At 26.8% G+C, this 21,615-nt stretch overlaps 1 protein-coding gene across 1 annotated transcript in view; it reads left to right on the forward strand.

The window, feature by feature from the left end:
• Positions 1 to 544: 544 nt before the first annotated feature.
• LOC108560202 (metabotropic glutamate receptor 4) overlaps positions 545 to 21,615 on the forward strand; it is a gene marked incomplete at its 5' end in the record, with an annotated part of 88,443 nt that continues 67,372 nt past the window's right edge. The window contains one exon of the mRNA XM_017917695.1: positions 545 to 687. Coding sequence (XP_017773184.1) covers positions 545 to 687 — 143 coding nt within the window. The remainder of the gene's footprint in view (positions 688 to 21,615) is intronic.

Raw genomic sequence — 21,615 nt, forward strand, 5'->3', positions numbered from 1 at the left:
CCCTTAGATGCTCGCGTGGCGTTTCTGAGACGAATACCAACCAAGTTTTAAAACTGGAAAAACTGACTTATGTACCGTCTAAATACGGACTGACGATTTGTAAAAACACATCACCATATTATAAGAGTTATGTTAAACTTTTGTTTTTTTTTCTATAATTTGTAAAAATTTTAATAACCTCTGAATTTTTGGTATGCAATTAAAGCATCAATTTTTTTGGTACCTACATTCATCCTTCATTTTACATTGTAGTTTCTTTACACGTTTTCGCTTTTATACGGGGTTTATACGTTTTTTTGCATACCTTTCAATTTATACGTTTCTCTCAGGAACTTATTTACCATGTAAATTTGGGGATAGTTGTATATATATATATCATTAACAAAAGTATTCTAAAGTGCATGATAATAGTTACTTAGTAGATTTATAAATATTCATTATAAAAACAATCTTTGAGTAAGATTTTTCCCAATCTGTTGTGTTTTTATTCATAAAATCTTGTAGGAATAATAAATTAATTATTTTCTATGTTCCTATTTTTCAGGTTCTATAAGTAATATAGATGGAGCAGAGTACAGCTGCAACAAGACGCAAGTGAGGAAAGTTATTTCCGGTGTTGTTGGTGCAGCATCGAGCGTCACTTCCATCCAAGTGGCCAATTTGTTGAGGCTTTTCAAAATACCACAGGTAAGTGAAAAATAATTCTATTCAACTAATAAAAGCATTCAATGAATGAAAATTGACGTAATAAAACCATTATGATACGATATAATACCAAAGATGAGAACTAAATTGGACAATAAATATAGTATAAACTACTGTAATAATTATATTGGGAAAGTCATAACAATGAAGTATAGAGTCACGAAAATGAGTATTAAAACTGACGTAATAATTTGATTAGAATCATTTAAATATTAGCAAAAAAAGTAGAGGAAACATGTGAGTATTAATCCTATTAGGCTCTTCAAAAATGAGTACTAAATTTTATAATAAATAGAATAATAAAAATTGAGTATCAAAAATAGAGTTAACAGTAATATTTCCAATAACATCATTAAAAAAGTCACAGTTAAGTAATAATTTGATTAGATTTATTTAAAATTGTAAAACAAAAATTCAGTTAAAACTTAAGTAATAATCATATTGGGATCATCAAAATACTAGTACAAAAATGGACAAGAAATAGAGTAATAAGAAATGATTCTACAAAAATAAACAAATACTGTACTATAAAGTATAGACAATAAATTGGTCAAAGCTTAAAGATGAATTCTATTCAGATCATGAGCACAAAAATGGTTAAAAAATAGAGTAATAAAAAATGGGTACACAAAAATACAATCACAACTTAAGTAATAATTTTGTTGGGAACATTCAAATAGTAGTAAAACCATACATAAAGTCAAAACTTAATAAATTAATCTAAAGATGAATTCTAAATTGTACAATAAATATAGTCATACTAATAAAGTAAAAAAAATAGAGTTAATACTTAAGTAATAAAAAAAATGCAGTAATAAAAATTTAAGTTGAAACATGAAATCAAAACTTAGGTAATAATTTCAATAGGATTATCAAAGATGAGTACAGAAAATGAATTATAAATAGATGAATAAAAATTGGGTACAAAAAAGGAGAGTCAACGCTAAGTACACAATTCCATTGGGTTTATATAAAAAAAAATGAGATGAAAACCAATTATAGGAAAAACAAATTCCAATTTCGTTTGGATGATTTAATTATCGAAATGTTTAATTAAGACCTTTCGTCAGTCCTTCCACCCCTCGCTCGATTTCTGCTTTCGTTGGTGGTGCGTGAAAGAATGTACATCGTCGAAAGTGAATTTGCGTAAATTGAAGGATCGGCGCTCCCTTATTTGTTGACTGAATGCGGGGACGGATAAACAGAATTTAATAATATTATCGATTCGTCGTTGTCATCGTCGTCGAGGGGTGGTTTGAAGATGTGGAAGCCATCCCTCGCGGCAAATTAATTTGCCATCTATTAATCCCCGCGTCCCACCTACACTTATATACCAGACTTTATAGTGGGGATATGATGAGACTGATTCGCATTCCTAACGCACGCTTTCCAAATAAACCGAACCATGTATAATTAAGTTATCAATAGATTCCCAGTTTTGATCAAAATCCATATATTTGAAATCCCGACAACCATAATCCCGACAGACTTAAAATGGTACTGTCGGGATTTCGAATGTCGGGAATTTGGTTGTCGGGATTTTGATATAGACCCATAGATTTCAACCTAATAGAAAACTAAAAATATTCTTATAATGACTGAAGGACAGATTATGGTAGATTGTGAATAAATCATGAAGAAATAATAAGTGTATATAGTTTTTTGTAATTACAATTATTACCGTATAGTTTCCTGTAATTTCTGTTATTTCCTCAATAAAATTTACTTTTTTCAGAAATTGAAGAATCTAAATCCTATTCATAATTCAAAATAAAAATAATATAAAAAAAAGTTACATTCTGTATTTCATGTTAGCATTTAATTTTGCAATAAAATGTAATTTTACATTTCTTTATTTCAAGAATTGAATAACTACTACAATACAATGCAAATTTAAAAACTGTAATTTGTAAGGATTCGAAATTCCAGTCACAATTATTTCCATATTTCTTTGTTTCTTTTTCTTTACGGAATTTAATTACTCAGCGATTTAGATTCGAGAAACAGCGGCGACCTTAGTAGCTCTAGCGTTTCGTGCCGAATGCAAAGGAACATGCGAGAATTGCATAAAACATTATTGCTGTTTATCCGGACTGCATCCAGGTTCAGAAAACGATACACGTGTTCCCCGCTTTCTCTGCACGGGGATTGTTGTTAACACTCTGAAAAAAAAAAGAAGAAAAATACAAATGAAACGAAGTTTCGGTTATTTATAGAGTCGTCGTGTACAGTCCTTACAGGCAGAAAACACATTGTAATTTACATTACAAATTGCGAAACGTAACGTAATAACACAGTTACGGATTACGTGCGTTGTGTCCGTATTTTCACAAGGAAATACATAATTTTAATATATTCGAAATGTAAGATATTAGAATTTGTATTTACGGTAATTATATTTAACTTATTTTACGGTAATTAGATTAAATAAAATTTTTTGACTTTTTAATAAATCCTTCATAATAAATAATTAATGCAATATGAAGAAACAGAATTTAAAATTAAAAAAAAAATAATATCTAAAGTTAAATTTTTCAATAAATTCTTCATAACTGATCAATAATAAATGATGAAATAAATATTGTATCCTTGAAGTAGTACAGATTTAAACAGTGGCGGATATATTCGCCCTATCATTTACTGTAGACTACGCTCTTGTAAAATTTTACGCATGACAATAAAGAGTAACCACTATTTTTTTGTGTATTTTATATATATTTTTGTTTTTTCAATAAAACCTTAAAAAATATATATAAAATAAAGAACAGGACAAGTATTGCATCTCTGTGTTAATCTTGATGCATTAAATCCTTAATAATTAATAATAAATAAAGAATAAATGATGAGACAAATATTGAATCCTTGATGTACTCCAGATTAAACCATTTGATGCAGATCGGCGGATATATCCTCCCTATCATATACAAAAGAGACTACGCTTATGCAAAATTGTACGAATGACTACTGTAGGGCGCATTCATCGAATCTTAGTTTCAAGTGAGGCGTCACTACTGTTTTGGTCTTTTTTTTAAGAAAACAAAATAACAATTATCAATTCCTCAATTTAATAGATTATTTCTTGGGCAAAATATTATAGTTAACAAAAATATCCATAAATTATTATTTTTCTTCAAGTAAGTTAATCAGTACTCTATTTAAAGTTTACTTAAATACTCAAAATTATTAAATATTTCCATATTCATTAGATTTAATTATAGAATATGTGAAATTTTAATTGTAAGTAAAATTATTCGACAGATTTCATATAATGACGTAATTAGATTTTTGTTTTGTTTATTTATTTATTCAAAGCGGAATAAATTTCTTTGATTCATTATAATTAAAATGAAAGCGGATTTTATAGTCGAATATACGAGTTGCTCGTCGATATCATGGAAAAGTCATTAAAATATCCACCACAAATGAATTGCATACATTATTATTAATTATTGCGCGCATATATTAAAATTAATGTGTAAAATTAATTTTTATTATCAATTTTAATTACATATTTGTAATTAATTTTTAATTAATTAATCGTCCTGATGTCACACATAAATATACAGAGGGACAATAAATTTTATATTTCCTTCATTAGGAAACTTTATGTATGATTTCAATACACTTTTAGTTAATCTAAAATTTAAAACATTTTTTTTACTTTCGTGAATTAATATAAATTAAAATAGAAAATACGTATTACACATTAAGTACATTTTTTTGTAATAATCGTGTTATATGAGAGATGACTATTGTAATACTTATTTGTACACCAGATTCGAATGTACTAAACTTGTTTTTCGTGTAAGTTAAATCGTGTTATAGGAGGGTTGACTTTACTAATACTTATTTGCATATAACGTAGTATCAATTAAGCGTGTGTTGTAGGAGAATTGACTGAATTCATCTTGTATATCATATAACGCGATTTCTAATCGCGTTAGAAGAGTATTTACTGTACTAATTTATGTTATGTTATGTTATGTTTCTTATAACGCGGTTTTATATATTACGTAGTACAATCTGAATTTAATCGTGTTAGAGAAGGGTTTACTCTAATAATACTTATTTTCATATAAAGCAGTATCAATGAATAACCTAATAGAATATTTGACTCTATTAAACTAGTCTTTCTTATAACGCGGTTTCCATGTAGAGCAGTACCAATTAATCGTGTTATAACGTTGAGTGCAGGTTTCTATGTAATTATAATGACAAAAATTGATACTGTAATATATGATAAATCCATGAATTGTATTGTCGAATTTAGAAATGTAATAATAATTGTTTTATATTGAATTGTAATTTGTTTAATAACTAATAAATTCAATATAAAAGTAATTTAGAAATATAGATAGAAAATAATTGAAATGAAGCTAAGAAAATTCTATACTTCCATCTCTTCTCTTATTTTTTGTGGCCTATTACTCTTGGTGTCTGGTGTTCTTACACTATTATCGTTGTCGGGAAAATTTATTTAGATCTCGGCACTCGGTGACTGTGCAGCAGCACACCAAACTTGGAAGTAAATACATTTCACATAAACTTGAAACGCAAAGGCACTCCGAAACAGTTGCGAAAATTGCTTCAGTTTTATGCCTTCCTCTGTCTTTCTACTCACCTCTCAGCAATACACTTTTATTGAAAGTATATATAACCTAACAATGTTATTTTTTTTACTATCTTATTTGCTAAGTTCCCAAAAATTGAATAACTTTATGTTACCAATAGAGTATATGCGTTTATAGGATTATGTAAAAAAAAAGTATATAGAAAACCTAAATATTTGTAGCAATTGTAATAAAGTTGAGAGAAATTCTTACTTGGAACTTCTCTCTTTGTATCCTATTACTCGTGGTCTGCTTTCACTCTATTATCATGGCACTACAATTTATTTGGATCTCAACGCGTTGCGACTGCACCAAAATTGGAGCAAATATATTTCACATAAACTTGAAACGTAAAGGCACTCCGGACAGTTTAGAAAATTGCTACAGTTGTACGACGTAATTGTCTCTTCCCTATTGCCAAAAGCATTGTTTTATTGAAATTGCACATAATTTACAATTGTTCTATTTAGTTTTCTTTTATCACATTTATTAAATATACCGAAACATTAAAAATACCTTCAATCTATTATTTTAGCTATTTTTAACTTCGAAGCTTAATCAAGAACAATTACGGTTCCGTCAGAAAAATTCTAGTGGTGCCTCTTTTGGAACTAAGATTTGATAATTGCGCCACCACCATGTCTTCAAATGTTACACAAACGAAGTCTCCTGTTAAAGGATAGGGCGAATATATCAGCCGCTCGTCTGCAAAGGGTTAATATTTTATTTTGACAATAAAATATACATTGATACAGATACATTGTATTTAAGAAAATAATAGTAATTTGATTTTAGTGAATTATTAGCTTATGGCAAATACTTTTCTAAACTACAACTAATGTTTGGTAATGTTTAAGTCAAATTTAAATATAATTATAATATATGCATAATTTTTGCAATGTTTTTCCACAAATATAATTTATGGAATTAAGATTTGATAACTGCGCCATCACTACGTCTTCAAATGTTGCAATAATGAAGTCTCCTGTGTAAAGAGTGGGGCGAATATATCAGCCTCTCGTCTGAAAAGTGTTAATATACACACTATATTCGATAAGTGACTCAAATCTTTATTTGATCTATCAACTGCTATTCATTCTTATACTATTAATAGGATATGATTAAGGAAAATCTATTGAATTATAATTTAATAAAATTATTTCTGTAAAAGAAATGTTAAATTCGAATAATTGTTTTTGCAAGCAATGACTTGATTTTATGATGCTCCATTTTCTCGAATTTATTGGATCAAAAATAATTATTTGCTTAGATAAAATATTTTTTACTATGCAATCATTACAAAATTATTTACTCATATAATATTTCTTAAAAAATATTGTAAAAGTACTGTTTTTTTTTGTATAATTTGGTTGATGAAATATTTGTTAATTAATTAAATGGTAATTAATTAGTACTAATAGACAGCAATTATGATAATCAAACATAAGTGAGATGAAATTGCTGTACAATGTGAAATTGTTTCATAATGTTATATGCACATGTTAAACAAGTAGCTGAAACAATTCTGAAACTGCTGTTGATGTTATTTTTCAATTATCGAATTTTCATATATACACGGGCATTCCATACACAAAACAATAAAGCCACTCGAGTTCGGTCCTGCAACAGCGAAACTTTGCATTTAATAACAATCGTTGAACAGGAAATAACTTACCTGTAGATTTAAAAGCCTTTTGTGCCGTGAGCCATGACAAAAGAAACGCGAAACCAGTCAAACCAGATGCACTTTATAGTATATACAAATATCTTTTTCAGCACGTATTTTGTTCTTTTTTTCTTTGTTTGTTTTCAATATTGATACAAAATCAATATCGACTGAGGAAAAGGAAAATATATAAAGAAAAAAGAATACTTTTTATATTAACCTACTATAGATTGAAATAATGTCTGATGTTACTAAGATTATAGCGCTAAGTTATACATACGCAGTTTTCAGCATGTTGACCAACTGATACAAGTTATCAAGTTGTTTGCCGTCACTAAATTTATAATGCAAGTAATATTTGATACAACTGACATTCATATCTTATATAACACTTAATGTTGATACTAAAAAGTGTTGAAAATTTGAAGTAAGTAAGTTTAAATATACCAAGTTTTCAGCATCAACATAAAACATAAATGATACTTAGGGTGATATAAGTCGACTGATATAAGTCGCCGATACTGAAATTATAATGCAAGTAATATTTGATAAATCTGACATGTATATCTTATATAACGCACAGTGTTGTAACTGAAAAGTGCTAAACATTTGTGATATTTAAGCTTCTGCACCCTGGATTCAATAAACCATTTTTATTAGTCGAAATTGGCGGATGAGGATGGACTGGCAACTCGCGTACAGTTTTAGTTCTTTGCTTCCATTTTAGTGGCCAATTGATGTGCGGTGATAAACTATGGAAAAAGAAATGAACAGTTTGAAAAATCGCAGTCACATAACATGCGAACAAATTGCACTCGTCTTCCATTATTACGTTTAGACTTTGAATGTTATTGATGGACCGAACGAAACATTCACTTTCTTTCTTTTCAATTATCGCTTGTTGTTTAAAGCATACATTATTACATCTTCAAATTCAAGAAGAAAAGAAGACAATTTTACTATAATTTGACTTTTACAATTTTTAAACTAAATATTTCAGTCTCTAGTTTTCAATAATAAAATCTGCAACATTTTTTGGAAATTATGGTCATAAGCAAAATTTATTGTTATATATAAAATACATTTTTTTCTACAGTAATTTAAGCTTCAGTCTATATAAAGTTGGACAGAATTTATGACTTGTGAGGGATGGGGTCATAACATTGAACCATTCAGATTTTAATCCAGATGTGTTGCTGACGGCGCTGAAGAGCTTTACAAGATTTCAGTTTAATTTATTAAGTGCAATTTGTTGCAAGTGAACGCAATTCGTAATACATCATCCCCAATCCACATCCATTTTTCAGCAGCCCATGTGCGTTGATGGAACATCCCTCCGTCACTCCTCATACCCTGCACATCATTTCTTCCCTAGCGCTTGTTTTTTATAATAAGCTTCGTGTTTTGTTTCCATCAGCTTGAAAACACGGGTCACAGCTTGTTTGCTTTTTCTCTTCTATTTTTTTCTTGTTTTTTCCTCTCTAGTCCTATGGAAAATGTTTTCTTTAAAGATTTCCCCACTAGTTTCGACATTGCTATTCCATTTCCTGAGATTACGCGAATTCAAAAACGGTCCGAATAGAATTTTCCAATTTTACATAAGATGTACATTTCGTTTCCATTTATGAGCAATGTAATATTTATATGAAACGAAGTTGTTTACATGCGCCTCTGTTCTTGCGGGTAATAAAAAAGTATAAAACTGAAGACCAACAAGGGAGGAGTTTAATTTATTTGATAGAATCCGTCAAAACTTTCAGCAGAAAAGTGGAAAGTTTCGGCGAAATTGAAAAAACGCGCATCTCACTTGAAATGAAATACATAACTGTAGGATACAAAAAAAAGTATATATTCAAAAGAAGTTGTGAGTTTATATTAATATGTCCGAAAGTGAGAATCCTTAGTTATGTACATTGTTATATAATTTCGCAACTTCAATTTACTTTTTTGTTCTTAAAATTTTAGAATTGGAATAAATAGATTGTTGTATATTTAATTAGATTAATATTCAATACTGTTTTGGAGATGAATCAGTGTTAATTAGTATTTTATATATTTAATAATTCAGAATTTCAATAAAAAATATTCTCAAAGTATTTTTTTTAATCATCTATATTTCAATATACTTTTTGATAGTTCAGCTAATTGAGAGACATATTTTGTATATAGATAATGCATTTCCTATTTTGTATGCAAAGTTTCTTTAAAAAAAAAATAATAAATCAATTTTGAATCATATTTACTCTTATTTGTAATCAAGAAATTACACAACTTTTACATAATTTATTCTTTATATTTCTTATAACTTCATTTACTAGGTGGAAATGAGTAAAAATGTTGACACTTTTCAAGAAATTTTTATAAATTCCATACTGAGAACTCACATTATGTAAAGCTTTCAGATTAAATGCAAATTACATAGGTATAAAGTTGTACTAGTCCAAGGTATGATGGATCGCATGACCTATAAGCTATACGAACGTATTCTATTATTATTTCAAAGGAATTTCAGATAATTTTACAAAAGAAAATGATACCTTGAGAATGCGATTATTGCAATGTGGAAAATATTTATTTTAATCGCATACTTTTTCTTATAAATGAAAAAAATCTATAATTAAAATTGTATCAAAGAGTTTTTCATATAAAGTATATATTTTCTTAATAATTAAATTTATAAGAAAACAGCATTGTTTTAAATTAAATACAATGTCATTAAGTAATAAGTATAAGTAAAAAAATGTCTCTGTATGGGGTTTGAAAATACTCGGGTTTAGAGAATTACACTAAATTCATTTATATGATTATATAAAACTCCATTTTACTAGTTTAGTAGTTGTTGCAAATGACTATAATTTAGATCTTATCGTAGTGTGGACGCACCTATATATGAAAATTATTGTATACAATTAAATTGTTAATTAAAAAATTGACGTTAAGAATATTAAGAATCTCATGAAATTATTCATAATTACCAGAAAATATTACAAGAAATTATCACATTTCTTTTTAAATTTGAATATTAATATTGATCCATGATTAAAAATACAATTTTTCCAAATCTTTTTTAAGTCCATATTAAAAATTTAAATATGAAAATGAAAAGAAAAGTTTCAACTTATTTTTTTTTGTTGAAAGTACGAATGGGAAACTGTTTAAAGTTGTCTTTAAGATAATACAAAAAAAAATGCGGTAATGTGTTAATTAATATGGTAAAGAGACTGCGATCCGATTAACATATTAATTAAAAGCAGTTAATTTCGCCTGTCGGATTGCCTCCACCTGGAACATGCATACAAACCCTACAATTCAGTTTCTTAGTCGTGGAAAGTTTTCCGTTTGAATTTTAATAAGTTATACTCCTCGTCAGTATATACCAAATGTTACGTTTTAATTAAGTTTCTGCAATGTGTGTGTGTGACAAATTTTCGAACATTGAAACAGTGTAAATGTTTCAAAATAAATTTATTGAAAGTTGTTTAAGCGCAACAACGCCTGTAAACAGTGGCATGAAGTTGGCGAGGAAAGCATGAAGGAGTTTTAAGTAGCGTTGAGTAAGGAAGAGTAGTTCTAAGTATATAGTGTAAGGAGTATGTAAGTATGTAAAAACGCCATTTTGGAAACAAAAGTTATTGTTGAAATAAAAAATTATAGAATTTTTTATAGAAAAAAAAAACTGAAAATTGAACTGTATAAATTGATTATTTTAAAATTAATGACGTCAAATTTGATTATGAAATCAAAAATTGTTGTTTATTGTAATGTTGAACACACCTATAGGTAGAGTTAAAGAAAAATATTAAATTGTCTATAGGTAATATTTATTTAAAACGTAATTATTGTGGTTTCTTTTCGAATTTTCGCTTACTTGCAATTCAATTCACCTCAACTACGTAATATTATTTGCGTTTGCTCTGGGTTCTCGATCATTTGTGTTGTGTAAAAAGAGAAGTTGATCCAAGCTTTCAATCATCTCAGTATATGACTTGGTAAACACTAGTACATCATCATCCGGGGAGACCTTACTTTCATTCGATCCAATCGCCTGTCTGCTCTTCTCGTAACAAGTTTTCCAGCTTTGATCTATGTATATGTATTCAACGCATCACTTGAAAACGACCAACATTCCCATGGTAAACCCAGTTTACGGAATTGCTTGTACTGTTAGTTATTTATGTAATACCGTTGATTTTATAGATTATGAAACATTATTGATTTTAGTTTAATTCATATAATTGTTTTATCCGTTGATGATAAGTTTGACGAAAAATAATTGTAATAACAATGTACATTAATTTATTTTTGTTGTAAATTTATTATAAAAATATTTATTACCAGTAGAATATTGCTCAAAAATATAGCTTTACGTTCACATAATTCAATATATGACTTTCGTATTATACATAGATATATATAATTCTAATATTAGATCATATGAAATGTTCTTCGTTGTTACAATAAATTTATATCTAATGAATGCTATTATTTCTATAGTGAATGGAATAATCTGTACTGGAATATTTCCAGATGGCATGAAACTAACTAGGGTAATAGACATTCACTCTAAACGACATATCCACTCAATTATAGTTATAACCCTATTTATTACGATTTAAGCCTGAATTTCTGTTTATGTAATCAACATTAGTTTATTTATGTAAATAAATCAAAATAAATCACTAAGTAAGAATTATTTATATAAATGTATTATAATGAAACGATTGAAAAATTTAGCTAAAGAAAATAAAAAATGGTTTTATAAAATAATTATTTAATTTAAATGCTTCTAACCCTTCACGAAAAAATGTATGCAAAAAAAAAAATGTATGTACTGTAGTGACACTGTTATCAAATCTTAATTTAAAGTGAGATTTTTTTTCAGAATGATCCGTCATTGTTTTTGATTTAGCTTCGACGTTAGTTCTGAGCCACCACTCAAGTTACCAAAATACGCCACTACACAAAATGTTAAAATATAACAGTTCTTTGTCCAAAATAGAGTTAAATCAATTTAATTAGAATATATCTATATAATTATATATAGTGGAACTTTAGTTCTTTAAAACTAAATCAAAATATCTCAAATTACATTTTTCTTCAATAAATTTTATCCTATGTACAGATGTATAGAAATTAATGTATTGGTTTTTTTTCTTATTAGTGAAGTTTTTCTATGAAAACAATTACTACACGAATAATTTAACAGTAACCGCCATATCTTTATATTATGTAACAAATGTTATATCAAAATATGCGTAACTTTCTCTGGTGTACTCATATAAATTATAATTTGTCAATGGACGACTTAAACGTAAAATCTTATTTTTTGAATTGCTAACATTAATTTGTATTATTTAAAGTTTTTGATAACAAAAAATGTATAATTTATTGATATATTAACAAAAAAAACCATTAAGATAATCATATCGAAAAAAAAATGGTGAAATCAATTTTTTTCAAACAGTAAAGATCATAAAATTAGTAACAGAATTATTGGAAAAACCTTAGTTTTGTCTTTAATTTGCATCTTTGATTATGTAATTATTGTTATTGATTACCAAGTAATTAAAGAAAATTTGAAGTTACTGTAAATTTTCATAGCTTAACTTTAACAGCTTTTTTCAAATAAATTATAGGTAAAACAAAACTTATAAATAATTATAATATTTTATTAGTTAAATGTATACGAAATTAGTTTAAATTATTTTAATTATAAATTAGAAACTGTAAAGGGAATTGATTTATTTATCTATTTGACCAATATTCCCATGGTAAATTCAGTATACAAAATTGTTTATACTGTTAGTTTTTTAGGTAATGTTGTTGATTTTAGTATATTTCATACATGATATGGATGTAATGTAAAGGTAAACATTGATTTCTTAGCAGGAAGTTTAAAGTATTTAAACTGTATTAAATATATATGTAAACTATATATAATGCATTATGTAATATTTATACAGTAAATATCATATACTCTGTTTTTCGAAGTTTGTTCGTACAGGAAGTAATAAATATAAAATCGTATAAATAATATTGAAAATACTTAAATCTATACGTTAGAGTTTTATAAAACTAATAAAATAAATAAATATAGAAATAAATAATTAGTCTAAGTACATTCAAGTGAGAAAATAAAATAAATTAGAGTAGAAGAAAATAGAGTGAAAAGAAATTTAAACTGTGTAAAGGGAATCGATTTATTTGGTTGTTTTTTGTTTCGCAAATCTCTGCATGGTTTATGGGTGTGCCTCGAGTGTATCGTCGCGATAACACCAGATTTCCATACGACAGAGTGCGTGCCAAAACGGCACACAGCCTCCTCCTACATTTAATGTTCCGCACTGGATTAAATCCCCTTTCAACCATCCAAGTGTTATGGAACCAAATACGTTGCGTATTTATCTTCGCGCAGCACTTCACCCTGGACTCGTAAAATTCGCACGAATTCCGCGCTTCGACAAACCCTTAAAAAAAACGAAACGAGTATAAATTTAGATCCTATTATTTGTACGCAAACCTCGTGCTCGATATTACATAATACATCAATCGGTAATCCCACTCAACTGAATTTATTTAAGCTAAATCAACATTGAATACAGTTTTAATGCTATTATTGTTATTTAAATTATATTTATAGCTGTTCGAAAACCGAAACCATTATACTCATATCACACTGCTTGTGGGAGAACTCAAATTTTGTTCGAAAACCGATTTGTTTATTATTCGTAAATCAAAACTAAGATTTCAATAAAAAATATATTTATTCGTTCAGAAATTTGTCACATAAGTAAGAAAAAAACAATAACATAATATTTGTACAAAAATTGAAAATCTAGATCTTTTTGAGATTTTTTGTATCAAATTTAATTAAAATTACCTAATTTATCAATTATTTTATTGAGATAAATTTATAAAAAATATAATATTGAATATTCATAATTAATATAGTTTTGTGTGTAAATAAATTACACTGATTTTCAGTAACTTCTTACAAATTTATTCACGCTCTCTGTTGGGTACAAATACAAATAAGCGACATGAATTTACGTAATCAAAATTTTGATTTCCTTTGTCATTAGTATTTCAACAGTCGTACAAAGACGACAATCACAGATATTGAGATAATGTAATTTAAAATATTAATCAGCGAAGAACCGACTTCTGTTACTTGTCAAGTACGATGTACATTTTAATCACACAATACAGAGCACATCATCCGAGAGATGACACATCGAGATTAACACTTCCAAGCCTTGACGGAGGGACAGGATTATAAGCAAACAAACAAGAAATGTTCTACAAACTTTACAAATGCTTTATAAAATTTTATTATAATTAAATTCTTATATTTTGTAAATTTTAAGATTATCTTATATCGTGTATTGATAAATTAATAGATTCCATATTTATTTATATTATTTACGAAATACTTCTACAGAATTTTTAGTAAATCTTCTAAATTCTTATACATCGACCATGAAGAAAACTTACTAACATTTCATCAATCATTGTATATTCTATACAAAAGGGTGCTGAAGGATCAAACCATTTACGTTCATTTCTTATAATTATCAAATCTCAAGACATAGCAAAAAAAGGTAACGACTTTTAGTCATTATTGCTCGAAAAATATTCCTCTCTATCAGTTGCAGAAAGTGCATTCATGCTTAGATTTAATCCAATAAATGCCTTTAGTTCAATAATAACCAATTCTTTTAGTACTATATTTTTTTTTGTATTTTCTTTTTTGTTGTCAATTAGTCCAACGCAGAATTTCTGATAATATATTATATAAATAAATTCCACATTTCTTATGGAATTGCACTTCTCAGATTACTTAGTAATCCAGACCGTTCGGTTATTATGTTGTTTCTTCGTATTTTTTCCGAGAAATTTGGGTTTGTCTCTTTCAGATTCACAGTCGTCAGTAAATTCACTTTCTTCAACAGTTTCTATATTTTCTCCAATATCTCTAGCATCATCTATATTAGTGTTTCCCAAACTTAAATCCTGAAATTTTCACAAAACATCTTGTAAAATTAACAAAAAAATGAGAAAAACATTCATTATTTATTTAGTAATTATTTCTTTCCATGTTTTCATTGAACTATTAATACTATTACTTTTTATATTATTACTATTAATTTGACATAGTTTGGGAAACCCTGATCTATACTTTGTTTCTCAATGGAATCTGAGTCACGATCACTTTTTATTGTATCACAGTCAGAATCTATGTCACTTTCAAGATTGTTAAAATCTTGACCTTACTTCTAGCTATGTACTATTATGTGATTCGATTATAAAATGGCCTATAAATTCCTATAAGAAGTATAATATGGCAATAATTAAAATTACACACCACTTACGATCAAATTGACCTGGAATTAAAGAAATATTGTGATATATTAACAACTTGAACGTCTATACTATTGCGTGGTTAAAAGAGTGAAAAGGTCAAATTGACCGGATAGTAGCAGTTCTTACTTATATTTATTTTTTTATTTATAATTTTCTATAGAAAATTGTAATTTGAAAAATGTATTTAAAGACCAAAAAATTTATAAAAATTAGTTAATAAAATAATTGATACAAAATAAAACAGCACAAACCAGCAATAAATTATTGATTACTAAAATTTATCTTGCAAAAATTGTTATTTTCATCAAATTTTTTATGATATCATATTTAATTATTAAGTGTTTATGAGAAACTAAATGATCCATATTATCTGCATCTTCTTGTATATTCAGATATCAGTGGATGCGCCTGCGGCGAGAGTAAGTCGACGTTGAGTCTCGAAGTTAATTAAATTGTATTGAATGCCGCGGAATTGCATTAATTGAAACAGTCAAAATGCATAATTCAAATTGCGGCTTCGAATTATACTATTTGCATCTGCAACAATTCCGAGAACGGAAGACGTATATATTTCGTGCAACGTAATGTAACACAGAATCAATAGAGTTTAATCCTGCGAACGGCTTCGATCCTCGATATTATTATTATTTGCTTTACAATTCTAACAATCGAATTTGAATAATTACAATCAAACAATTGAATCGGAATTTTTCATTGTTTTAAAAGTATAAAATAATTCTTCAGTATTTAGTCGTATTTAATAAATTCATTAATAAGACAAAAGTATGATTTTCTTTATTATATTTTTATTTATTTATTAATTATTTAATATAAAAAAGTTTTCGCTTCGTTTTAGTATCAGATTTTTAGTAAACTTAATTATTTGATTAATCAGATAAACGTATTAAACAATTTAATTAGAAAACAAAACAATTAATTATTGTAAATGTGTAATCAATTCTTATTGCTTTTTTTAATAATAATTTTTGGTATTAATTTTGTAAATTTAGTAGAATTTAATAATAATCTAATGCAAATTGATTAACGAGACAAACATATTAAAAATTTCCATTAGAAAACGAAAATTGTATTTGTTATGAATGTATAAATTACAATTTTTTATTTTTGCTCTTTTGAGAAATAGTTATCAATAAATGATATAAAATAAATTTTTGTTACAAATATATTTGAAGCTTAACAAAATTGTGTAATAATGTACCTTATGTAATAATTTGAATATTTTATTTTGTAAAAACGTTTCAACATTATTTTTTACTATGAAATCGTATAGCTTTTAGTTAACTTTTAATCGTTAAGAAAAAGAATCCATATAGTAAAGGTATAAATAACAATTTTTATGTTTACTTATGTTAACTTTGGAATTTTTCTTATAATTTTAATAGATAGAATTTACAAATAATCTAATTTAAAAATTTCCATTAGAAAACAAAAAAAAATATTTTTTGAGTAATAAGTATCAATAAATGATATAAAATAAGTTTTTGTTACAAATATATTTCAAGCTTTAAAAATGGTGTAATAATGTAACTTATGTAATAAATTTAATCATTGAGAAAATAAATAAGTATTTTTATTAAGTAAGTTTTTTAATAAAAATAAACAATGTATGGACAACAAAAAACTATAGTCAAACTAGAAATTTTATGGTTTTTGTTTGTTATCATATTTTTGTTTCATTCATTATTTTTGTAATATTCGTAAATATTAATATATTTTTGATGAAAAATAATATAAGATATTTATAAACTAATCTCATTATGTAACAACTATGGATATTAGTAATTAGATATTACATCATCAACTATGAAGTTATCATGTTAAACTAATTTACCAAACATATTATGCAAGAGAAATTTACTTTGGACTTCAGTTTAAATTATGTGCGCACTAAACATAGACATAACAGGACCTGTATGCTGACGAAGAAGAGGAGAGGTTTTTAGTGGGTAAACATAAACATAGCTTGTTCACAGACAGCGTCATTTCAAATCAGTTCATTATGTTGAAATAAAAATCATCCAGCAAAATTCGAATGAAAAAGCATATCGATAGAGGATTTAAAAGAAAAACTCTTGAAATGCTCGTTATTTTCACTCTCATTATAAAATAAGCTCTTTATACATGAAATAGATAATAGCCCAATTTATACGTATGATTTTTTTCAATAATTCAGTTTCAGAAGTTACCTTAAAATCAATAATTTCCATTCTATAAATAGACATTCTTAAATCCACCAAATACAAACAATCATAATAACCTTTGAAAAATCAAAGATTTTTGTACATATGCTTTTTTATATTTACCATATAAATTTATACATTAAAATATTCTTTTTCAGGTTCAAAGACATTTTCCATGAATTTTCATATTATTATTTATTCTACTTTTATTGTATCATTATTTAACTTAGTGTAATAAATAATAACAATTATTGAAAAAAAAATGTACTGCAACGTTTCAAAACGCTTTATTTTTTTATTTGAAATTGGATTTTATTGAACCAAAAGCAAAACATGTTGAAAAACACCAACGGAGAGCGACAACGACCTCCCAAACTACCACAAACGTCTTGTGGTTATTCAAATGTCTACATTTTCGTTTAATTTCTCTTCTAAGTAAATTCGATCATTTTTGTTGTTTACGAATTTCTCAATTGGAAATGTTTCTCCTTTTGGATTTTGAGTATTTGTTGCATGGTTATTTTCGGTATGTTCAGCTGAATAGCCATTTGTTTTTCACTGCGTCGCGGATTTCATTCAATTCGAGCTCAGAATTTTCTGAACCACTTCTGCCACAGATTTAATTTTTTTTCGACCACCAACATAATATTTTTAAGACCACTCGCTTCATTATAACGTGTTATGTTTTGAGACACGAAAGATTTATTCACATCAAGATGTTCGAGGGCTCTAACTAGTAACTTTTGGTTTTCTGCTCAAATATTGGGCTCTCACACTATTACGTTTGAATTCCATCACTGATAACTTTTTTTCAAAAAAACTGAGATGCAAATGCTTTCGCACGCTTGTAAACAATAAAATCAGCTATTATTAGGCGAAATTTGGACACAACATTGCCAACGGTTCAAAAGTTATAGCAGTTTTAACTTAGTTGCAGTTCAATTAATTATTATGGTTAATTTTGTGGTTATTGCAATAATTTAAAAAAATATTAAAAAATATAATAATTACCAATAATTATTCAATATTAATATATAATTAGTATACAACAATTAATTATTAAATCATTGTTTTAGAAGTAAACAGTGAACTTTTTGAAATAGTGAAATACAATTTGTTAAAAGCAAATTAACGCCGGGTGAAATGTAAATATTCCAAATCAATACAGTTTAATATTTACTAATTGCGTTCATTGCATACAGTTAATTGATTGCTTTTAGTGCATTTGCATTAAACAAATTGAGAAAATTTAATTATCCTAGTGAAAAGTTTAACCCTTCACAAACATACGTACTTAATTAACACCATTGAAACTCAATGTAGTAACAGTAAAATAATAGCAAAATATTTTTGTTTAAATTAAATAATTATATAATTTGTTGCAAAAAAAAATAGTTTGGTTATATAACAATCAAGTTTTACTTATATGCATTTTAAATATTTTTTTATGAAATATTGAATTCTTTTGAAAAATTCTACAAACTTTTTAGAAATATAACAAACATAAATGTAAATATTACTTTTTAATTTAAAAAAACATTTATAGAAACGTCAGCAAAAGTTTGTGTTACTCGTTTGAAACTTTGAAAAGCATTTCGAAAATGCTAATTCAGTTTTGTTTGTCTTTTCCGAAAAGCTAATCACTTCGTGAAAATTAATGCAGTACTCCATTAAAAGCATACTTCTTGCTTTCTAATTGGAAAATCTTTAATTATTTATTATATGTAAATATGAAATGAAATTAATTATTATTTAGAAAAATATAGAGAAAAATAATTTTACACTTTGTAAAAATATATAAATTGTCAAAAACTGAAAAAAATACAAAAATAATATAATTTGTACAAAAAAAAATATTCATAAAAACTTCTAATTATTTCTCTTTTCAATAAAAGTAATACTGACTTTCTTTTTTCTAAATTATCAAACTGAAATTTATTATTTTGTAACATTTTTTTATATGTTTATCGTCATGAAAAACTAATTAATTCTCAAGTTTAGAAAATGCTTTCTCATTTTAAAGGAAAATATATTATTTTTTTCAAAATTAATAGACTGAAAATGAGAGTTTACTTGAAAACTGAAATTACCTGAAAAGAGAAATTCACCTATATTTTGCACTGTTAAAGTATGTTCTCGTATGTTAATAGAATTTTCATGAATAACTAAGTAAAACTGAAAAATACTGACTTGTATATAAATTGTCAAACGAAAAAGTTCACATGAAAACTGAAATTAGGAAATTATTCCTTTCAAGTTAATAATAAATAAAAGGAGTATACAAATTAATTAACATTTTAATTGAGTTAAGGAAATGCTTAAACTCATTTAAATGTTTTGTTTTGAAAAATTAGTAAACTGGAAAAAAAATGTGTGTGAAAGCTGAAAAGAGAAGCTTCAACCGTAAAAGTTGCACTTGAACGGTTCGAGCTTTACGAGTACGGCTTTATTTGTTTTGGTTAGTTTTATGTGGCTAGCTTAAACGGAAATTAGAGCGAAAACATTAAATCCTACGCCCAACGGCATAAAATTCGAACGTAACAAGTGCACTTCCATACATCATCTGAATTAACTAAATTTTACCAAACAAAAGTTATTAAATAATTCGAAAAAACAACAAAAAAATACAATGAGAAAAAATTGCCCAGAGACTAAAAAGTTGTTATATTATAATAATTTGAAACGAGAAAAACAATTAAATATTTCGTAAAGATAATAAAAATGTAATGAGAAAAAATTACGCACAGACCCAAAAAGTTAAGAAATATAATTAGTTTTTTTTTGTCTGCAAAAAGTTTTGGAAAGTCTAAAGTTTTTCCGACCAGAAAATTATGTCTCGTGATGTAATAGCCAAGTTCAAGGACATCCATTTTACGTAAGGATTACACTTTTACAAATTTAAGTCAATATGAAGAATGGACCTTTTAACGTGGTGACAGCAACCTATAACAATTTTTGAAAATTTTTACATTTACTTTTAAATTCATTTTGGAAATATTATTGTATCAACTGAAAACGTAAAAACTAAGCGTTTCTACTTAAATGAAACATTAAAAATATTGCAACAATTTTTTGATAGATTAGTTTCTTCCTGAAACTATGTTTTTAATGTGAATTTGAAGTTTAAAGATTTGTTACATAAGTAAATGAAATTTCATAATTTATCAAATAAATAAGTAACACCTGTCGTTTTTTAAGATAAAGAAATTCTATTAAACTCTTGGAAATAAAAACTAAATCCGTAACTCTTTTTACATACCTTTGGGTAGGGTCACAAGACTAATGTACGTAATTAGAAACTTCCGGTGCGCAGTCGAAGGTAAAGTTGAAAACAATATAAATTGTGCACTTAAGTTAAATTGATTACTATGAATTACTTTGAAGGGCTTTTCAAATAATGAAATGTGTAAAAAAAATTGGTTTAAAACTATTTAATAGAAAGGAAAAAGTTTTCCAGTTTCGGTGGGTTTTCGGTGTCGGAATGAGCAACGATTCCTTCAAATCTCCTTTCCTCCACCGTGTATTTGCATATCCATCAGAATCACGTCTTCCGCATTCGAGTGTCTTATTTGCCTTTCCGTATATCAAACGTAGATCTAGGGCAAATATTTAAACCCTGCAAATCTGTCACATAAACTAGCCGAGAGTAAACATCTCACAAGTACACACACTGTTTGTATCTCATTGTGCGAAAACCTTAGCATTTAACTAATACCCTTTGTTTTCGAATCTCAGATCGTCATTAAATATTTAAGCAAACTTTCGTAATTCGCCCCTTTTCGCAAGAAAGTACACATAACTTACGTACCTATAGACTTAGTAACAATCAACAAACAAAGTGATGTGTTACTCAAGTATTATTTGTTTGTAGATTTTTATATGTCTTGATTATATTTGTATTCTCACTAACGTACAAGAATTTGACACTTGCGTACATAAATTTGACAATTTTTAAATTCACTTTTTTTACAATTTTATTTATTTTGTAAAACTGTATTATTAACAATGTAATTCATAATATTATTAACTTAATGAAATTATAAGGAAATATACTTTGTTATGATATTAA

Source organism: Nicrophorus vespilloides, unplaced genomic scaffold, assembly GCF_001412225.1.
Source record: "Nicrophorus vespilloides isolate i.1.1-1 unplaced genomic scaffold, Nicve_v1.0, whole genome shotgun sequence".
NCBI classification, from domain to species: domain Eukaryota; kingdom Metazoa; phylum Arthropoda; class Insecta; order Coleoptera; family Silphidae; genus Nicrophorus; species Nicrophorus vespilloides.